The sequence below is a fragment of the Palaemon carinicauda genome, chromosome 38 (genome assembly GCF_036898095.1).
Source record: "Palaemon carinicauda isolate YSFRI2023 chromosome 38, ASM3689809v2, whole genome shotgun sequence".
Classification (NCBI taxonomy): Eukaryota; Metazoa; Arthropoda; class Malacostraca; order Decapoda; family Palaemonidae; genus Palaemon; species Palaemon carinicauda.
This window is the reverse complement of record NC_090762.1, coordinates 49,840,269-49,848,927: the sequence shown is the minus strand read 5'-3', so window position 1 is coordinate 49,848,927 and position 8,659 is coordinate 49,840,269. Positions and strand designations below refer to the sequence as shown.

The window sequence follows — 8,659 nt, the reverse complement described above, 5'->3', positions numbered from 1 at the left end:
ACCAGCAGTCATTGCCTGGCCCTCCTTGGTCCTAGCTTGGGTGGAGAGGAGGCTTGGACGCTGATCATATGTATATATGGTCAGTCTCTAAGGTATTGTTCTGCTCGATAGGGCAATGTCCCTGTCACTTGCCTCTGCCATGCATGAGTGGCATTTAAACCTTAAAACTACATTTCTATAAACAGGTATTTTCGTTTCGCCCAAAGTCATTGAGGAATAAAATTGAAAGTATATTTACGTTTTGAAATCTCTTTATTACTCAACACTCCAGTTTCACATATGCATTACTTTCTAAACATTCCCCGAACAATCATATTATCATGACAGTCACAACCAGTCAATCACTCTAGCACCAGTCAGGGTTCTCCCTCATACACGAGTATCTGTCCTGTCACCCACAAGCAGGAAATATAAAAACATTTAAACCTAAGCTAGGAACTGGATTGGAACTATACATAGAATCACATAAATTACGATTATATTTCCATATTCCTCATCATTTAGTGGTTTAGCCTCTTTTTGTTCCTTTGCAGAAGAGGAACTTTGACAGCATAGAACTATATGAAAGATTTCTGGTATGAATCATGAGTCTGTTGCAATATCATTATTCATCTAATTGATTTGAAAGGACAATCATTAAAAAAAAAGTATTGTCATAAGAACTTGTAACCTCTGTTACCGAGTTTAGTTACTTTGCAGAAGAGGAATTAAGGTTTGAAGAAATGAAAGATTTCTGATATAAATCGCAGTCTCTTACAAGATAGTTATCTTTTCATAAGGAGGAAATGGTGTTCACAAAATTAAATAAATATTATCACATGAACTTGTAACTCCTATTGAAGTTAAGGTCCTTTGCTAAAGATGAACTTAAGCTTAAGAAAGAAATGAAGGATTTCTTTTAGCAATTATTGTAATAAGTCTCCTACATGTAATATATTATAGATATTGTGTTTTTGGTAAGGAAATTCATAAGAAAATATCGAACAAGCAGCCCGTATTTCCTCGTACGCAAAATGTGTGCCGCTTGTATGTATATTTTGTGAGGGATAACAATGAAATGTAAGTCAAATCAATATCATAATTGCATAACTATGCTTCCTTATATATAGATTATCTTGACCTATAAAATCATTGACAAAGCAGTGATTAATCTAGCCAAAATTTGGATGGGTAACTACTTAAAAAAAATGGTGTAGTTCAGCCTCCTCGTCCTAAAAATATTGCTGAAAAAAACGTAGGGGTAACACCTACAAGAAAAAGAATATGGTGAAAGATGTGTATGTATGTATGTATGTATGTATGTATGTATGTATGTATGTATTTATAATCAGAAATTCGCCGCTTAAGGAGAAACAAGTTTGTCCCACGTCTTGAGGCCACACTGTTGTTTCTGGAACTGATCATTGTAATGTATCCATTTGTTGCAAACTGGAATTGAAAAAATACATATATATTAATTATACAACTTGCTAGAATATACTAGAAATACATAAGAAATTATAGAAATGCACAATAACATTAAGTATTATGAGACAATTCTGAACGGGGTTTAGAATTACGAGTATTTATTGAATTCGCTTCATGCCCATATTACCACAACGGCATTATAAGCCATTTATTTGAATTGCCCTCAATACAAAATCTTATTCACAGATTCACATAAGCAGGATTTTCAAAAAAAAAAAAAAAAAAAAAAAAAAAAAAAAAAAAAAAAAAGACAGTGGAATAACTACTACGAGTCTTTAAACGTGGAACGTCAAGGCTACCTCTCTCAAAGAGCATTAGATTCGGTTTTAATGTACAGTTGGACACATGAATTTCTGGTACACCCCGATATGAGGAAGTGTACCCTGTCACACCAATACTGAGTGAAAAGTTATTGTGTATAGACTCGCCGACCACGGATGCAATTTATCTTACACTATCCCTTGCTTGAGGGTACACTCGGGCACACCATTCAATCTTATTTCTCGTCCTTTTTGTATTTTTTAAATTTTATAGTCTTTATATGAGAGATCTATTTTAATGTTGTTACTGTTCCTAAAATATTTTATTTTAATTGATAAGTTCTTCTCTTGTAGTTTATCTATTTGCTTTCCTCGCTGGCTTTTTCTCATTATTGGAGACCTTTGGCTTATAGCACCCCGATTTTGCATCTAGGATTGTATCTCTGCTAGTAATAATAAAATTAACATTATCTGTTTGGTTACTCGCAGCTCAGTAAGGGTGACATGGTGCACTTCCTCAGAGCGTGGTGTGCCAGGAATTCCTGTGTCCAACTGTACTTTTTGACCTAAAGTATTAAGAGCTGCTCTTTTGCACTCCGTTCTTTTTTGGGGCACCTTTTAGAAGGTTGATACGGTGTTGATTCGACCTAATACATAATTGAAAATTTCTTATTTCTATGAGAGAGAGAGAGAGAGAGAGAGAGAGAGAGAGAGAGAGAGAGAGAGAGAGAGAGATTTTGGATATCTCAAAGATTTTTTAATTCATCAGCGGAGATTCCATTTGCTCTTGGGTAGAGCGAATTTATTTATTTAGAGATTTCATGATCTTGTCGAGAGAGAGAGAGAGAGAGAGAGAGAGAGAGAGAGAGAGAGAGAGAGAGAGAGAGAGAGCTACAAATCAAAATAAACGTAAAATGATAAAACTCGAACTAACTCCATTTTGACCCGTGAAGAACGGGACAGCCTCCGTGTCTGGTGTTTTCGTCTCCAACACCCGATCTGTAAAGATTCCACCAAAAGGCTGCCGATCCCCGCTGGGGCCAAATCGTCACCCCCGCCCTTGGGAACACCGTGGCACCTCCAGCTTCGACGTCAGACAGCTGGAAGGAGAAAGTAAGGTCAATATCAAATAAAAAACTCATCATCATCTCCTACGCCTATTGACGCAAAGGGCCTCGGTTAGATTTCGCCAGTCGTCTCTATCTTGAACTTTTAATTCAATACTTTTCCTTTAATCATCCTCTACTTCCCGTTCCATAGTCGTCAGCCATGAAGGCCTGGTTCTTCCAACACTTCTAGTATCTTGTGGAGCACAGTTGAAAGTTTGGTGAACTAATCTCTCTTGGGAGAGTGTGAAGAGTATGCCCAGACCATCTCCATCTACCCCTCACCATGATCTCATCCACATAAGGCACTCGAGTAAATTGGTAATTTTTCTTATAGATTCATTTCTAATCCTGTCCTGCCATTTAACTCCCAGTATTCTTCTGTGGCATTTGTTCTCAAATCTACTAATTCAGTCCAAGATTGTTTCATTGTCATACCATGACTCATATCCATACATTAACACCGATCTCACTAAACTGATGTAAAGCCTGATTTTTATATGTAATTTCAGGCTATATGATTTCAAAATTTTACTTGACGTAGCCATTGTCTGATTTGCTTTTTTCAATCTTTTATTAAACTTCAATTCAAAAGACCCTGTATTGGAGATCATAGTTCCTAGACATTTAAATGAATCTACCTCATTAATTATTTCTTAATTTGATTTTCTTTCCAATCAGTTTATCAGAAGAAAATCTTTAGAGGATTTGTTACCTTAATATTAATTCTATTAAGGAAATAGGTAATCATTATCTATTTGAGTTATATGAATAACTTAGTCATAGTGAGAAATTAATATCATTGGGTATATTCCATACTACCAGTCAAATCAGTTATGTATAATTAAATATAATTGAAATATATAATAGAAATATCAAATAATTAAAATATCTGAAGTATAATTAAAGTATAATCAAAATATAAAATACCAAAGCAATTTCTAAGAAAATCATTTAGTCAAAGGATGAAAATATATAGCTGCTTAAATAAAAAAAAATACATTGGATGCCATATTTTGCGAACATTACAAAGATGGACAGAAATAATACTTTTCATAAAAGTAAACACTCACGTAAACCATGAAAGTGGCGAATCTGTCTCCCATGAAATGTTCCCACGGAGAGTAAGCCGCCGGATCTGGATTGATCATGAGATAGTCCGTGTGCGTGACGTAGAGACCCCCAATGCCGTAGTTAGCCACCTGGGGTGAAAAGTTAGCTTTTTGTGAGAGTGGATACAACCACGGATACCAACACACATATTAAACGTTATGTATATACAGTGTATGCGACCCGTCACAAATGATTGATAAATATTTTGATAGGTGTGCATACACATGCACACACACAGATTCAACCCTTCCCACTCTCTGACCGAGTGGTCATATGTTTGGCAATGCGTGACAACACACACACACACACACACACATATATATATATATATATATATATATATATATATATATATATATATATATATATATATATATATATATATATATATATATATATATATATATAGGTGAGAGAGAGAGAGAGAGAGAGAGAGAGAGAGAGAGAGAGAGAGAGAGAGAGAGAGAGAGCAATGCCCTCCAATCAGCAGTTGAATGAACTCCTATCGATGACAATCCGTTTTCTTTGAATTCCCTGTAACGGAAACTGACTTAAATTAGTCTTACCTGATAATCCTCTCCGGCCGATGGTCGAATGGCGTGCAGTGACGTTGCTGATTCTACCTTTCTCGTCAGATTCATCAAAAACTTATCGGAGTTTACTCCCTCGCGTAGCCAAGCACTGGAACAACACAAACATAAAATTCTTTAGATATTTTGTATGTTATTACTTTTGATGTAAACAATGGGAGCAAACATATTGATCGTATTGATTTTTCTTTAACTTTTATCATCAAATATGATGTGTTTCTATTATGCCTGATTAATAATTTCATCCTTAATAAATATTACTGAAATTAATAAAGGTATAAATACAGTAATTTCAGAACAAGTGATGTGATACTTTGGGATCTAAAGTGTTATCTGATGTTCTCCAGAAGAAGAAGGAAGAGCTAATTTTCTGTTAGGATTTTACATCAAATCAAAGAATAATATCTGATTAAAAAGATCTAATATAATCCATGGAATGATAAATTATCATTGAATGTTACTCATGTGATTATATCACTTTAGTTTCGAAGATGAAACAAATCTCAACACTGGAATCAGAAAGTTAACTTTTTGTCTGGTTGGTGAACTATTATATAAAGTTCTCATGTCAATCCGTTTGAGAAAGCTAATTCACAGTGAGATAATGATTTACACATTAACAGCTATATGCAAAAGCTGTCTGAAATCTATATATATATTTTTTTCGCGCGAGGTATTAACAGCCAGACATAGGGTAATTTCAAAATATTACCATTACTAGAGGGGCACTCAGATGACCGCAGACTTCCGCTGCGCTAGCTTATTTCTCGACCTTCACCTTGACCTTCGACCTTAACATGTATTAATTGGCGTGGATTTTCATACGCTCAAATATAAACCAAGTTCAACGTGTCTGTGACAATGATGTCCAAACTTATGGCTAATTACGTGAATTGGACATTTTGCTTGACCTTGACCTTTGACCTTCACCTTCCAAAATTTAATAATTTCCAGATTTTTACATAGCAGTTAATCCCTGCAAGTTTCATTACTCTACAATTAAAATTGTGGCCAGGAAACTGTTCACAAACAAACACACAAACAGAGCCGAAAACATAACCGCCTTCCAACTTCGTTGGTGGAGGTAAAAATTTATTACATTTCCAGTACTTCGCAGAGTTTGATTGCAAGTGTCTACTATATTCGCGATCTTTCTATATAAGCAGACAATTGAATTTTATTTTATCATAATATATTGTTATCGTCAACATTTACCTCAACATGCTTCCAGGGCGACAGTTATTTTCTTAAAAACATTAAGTCTGTTATTGTAAGACTCCGTTTCCAACAAAGAAATGTCTTGGCAAAGATGATAATGAATTACTTAAGCATAATATCTAATGATAATACTGTCACTTTTAAGTTAACCTTATGCCAGGACGTATCTTTTTTTATAAGTAAACATTTTAATGAGCTTAAATAACTTACAAACTTATGTCCCTGAATTCTTTGATATTGAATAACTGTTCCTGAAGTGTGAATAGCTAACAGGAAAGCGCTGTGACTCAGAAACACAAGATGAACGACACTAGAAAAACTCACTCACGAGGAACATGGGACTATGATATGCTATGGTCACGTCTCTTCTTCTCAGCGATTCGTTAAAGGAAGTTGAATCGTAACAAACTGATTACAACGACCTACTTCGGACGTCGATTCAAACCGTGAAATCGACACGTTTGTCGACTCCCAATTGTTTCATTTTCTATTTTCTTGTTTTCTTAAGTTTTTTTTTTTTTTTTTTCTGGGACACTGTCCGAAAGCTCCCTCAAGTAGCCTATTATTTTAACATTTTTAACCCATTTTTCTGACTTATTTAACAGATAGTATCTGAGGGCATATATGCTTTATATATATATATATATATATATATATATATATATATATATATATATATATATATATATATATATATATATATATATATACAGTGAACCCTCGTTTATCGCGGTAGATAGGTTCCAGACGCGGCCGCGATAGGTGAAATTCCGCGAAGTAGTGACATCATATTTACCTATTTATTTAACATGTATATTCGGACTTTTAAAACCTTCCCTTGTACGTAGTACTGTTAACAAACCACCCTTTAATGTACAGAACACTTAATGCATGTACTACAGCACCCTAAACTAAAACAGGCACAAGTATTAAAGGCGATTTTATATCATGCGTTTCCTAAACACCTAAAAAGCACGATAAAAAATGGCAACCAATGTTTTGTTTACGTTCATCTCTGATCATAATGAAGAAACAAACTCATTTAGTGTACACATATATGTATAGGTTAGTTTTTGCATCGATTATATTGATTATACAGTATGTTGATTTTTTTATTACCAATGTTTTACTTTACATATTTTTCTTAGGACTTCCAAATGAAATGTTTTTCTTTATGACGCCGCCTGAAACGATGGCGTCATAAAGTACTGTACGCTCAGTAAACAACCACACTCAGAACAAATAAGGCATTTAACGCGCATGATGATAGTGATAAATAATGATACAGTACAGTATTTACAGTAAAAGCATTTACAAAATATGTTACCTTACAAATATAATTTACCGTATCTATATAAAATCATACAGTACTGTACAGTACATACAGTATTGTACGTAGCAAAGCAGGAAAACAATTTACGAGAGAGAGAGAGAGAGAGAGAGAGAGAGAGAGAGAGAGAGAGAGAGAGAGAGAGAGAGAGAGAGAGAGAGATTGTTTTACGTACGTACAGTAAATGTAAATTTTAAACATAAAAAATCAATTTACGAGAGAGAGAGAGAGAGAGAGAGAGAGAGAGAGAGAGAGAGAGAGAGAGAGAGAGAGAGAGATTGTTTTACGTACGTAAATGTAAATTTTAAACAAAAAAAATATGATAGGTTACAACATGTAGACTTTTGAAACCTTCCCTTTAACTTAATACATACAGTACGTACAGTACTAAACTATAAAACAGGCACAAATACAGTTTTAGAATGTGAGAATATTAAAGTAAAAAATAAAGATTGTTACTGTACTCACCACAAAAGAAGTTGAAGAAAAACTTGAATGATGATGGCGATGAATTTGCTGCACAGTAGAAATGATGATGATGAAGCTGATGATGTGTTCTACTTTGCAGCCAGGTAGTATTTTACGTCTCTTCAGACGGAGGTGTCTTTTCCTGGGACACCTCTTCAACTTCTTCCTGGGAAACTTCTTCAATTTCTTCCGAAGGCGTACTAGCAGGAGGAACTGGCTCTTTTTTGCGAGGCTGGAAGAACATTGTGATCGGAAGTTGTTGCCGCTGCTTCTTTTTTCGATCTAAGAGCATTTTGTAGGGAGTCATTATGTCATGAACCTTGTTGCAGAATTGCATCGAGCGAACCATATCCTCGTCCCACTCTTGCAACATTTCTTTCAACTCCTTCGCATGGTTGCAGGCCTTGGCAAGCCGTTCTAATGTTAAGCCCGTTTCTTCGACATTTTCTTGGGTCTCTTCCTGGGTTTCACTCTCTTCTTCGCTTGCCGATTTCGTCAGGTCTTCGAGGTCTGCGTCAGTTAGGGGCTGGGAATGGCAGTCCAACAACTCGTCGACATCTTCAGTCGTCATGTCGCCAAACCCGTCACCTCCAATTATGGCAGCCAACTGCACAGATTTGCGTACTGCAGAGTGTTGGATTTCAGCAGGTGTAAATCCCTCGTCGTCGTAAACAATCTGTGGCCACAACTTCTTCCAGCTCGCATTCACAGTTGCAGGTTTCATCTCTTGAAGTGCCTTCTGAATATTCTGCAGGCACGTGGCTATGGTGTACTGCCACCAGTACGCCTTCAAGTTAAAATCTTCATCCTCATCATCTTGGGCAGCATCCACACACGCAACGAGGTCCGCCAAGGTGTTCTTCGTGTAGAGGGCCTTGAACGCCCTGATAACCCCCTGGTCCATCGGTTGAATTAATGACGTGGTGTTGGGTGGCAGGAACTCAACCTGAATGCCCTCATGCGACAGGTCAGTTGCGTGTCCACCAGCGTTATCCATAAGGAGAAGGATCTTGAATGGCAAGCCCTTCTCTAAGAGATATTTGCTGACTTGCGGGATAAAACACTGATGGAACCAGTTGGAGGTCAGCATCTTCGTAATCCATGCTT

At 36.1% G+C, this 8,659-nt stretch overlaps 1 protein-coding gene across 1 annotated transcript in view; it reads right to left on the bottom strand.

The window, feature by feature from the left end:
• Nucleotides 1–240: 240 nt before the first annotated feature.
• Nucleotides 241–8,659, bottom strand: part of LOC137630173 (prolyl 4-hydroxylase subunit alpha-1-like) — a 45,718-nt gene continuing 37,299 nt past the window's right edge. Inside the window, exons 9-12 of the mRNA XM_068361622.1 lie at nucleotides 4,513–4,627; nucleotides 3,907–4,035; nucleotides 2,662–2,827; nucleotides 241–1,428 (exon numbers count right to left, since the gene is read on the bottom strand). Of these exons, the coding sequence (XP_068217723.1) occupies nucleotides 1,343–1,428; nucleotides 2,662–2,827; nucleotides 3,907–4,035; nucleotides 4,513–4,627 (496 nt within the window). The 3' untranslated portion in view covers nucleotides 241–1,342. The remainder of the gene's footprint in view (nucleotides 1,429–2,661; nucleotides 2,828–3,906; nucleotides 4,036–4,512; nucleotides 4,628–8,659) is intronic.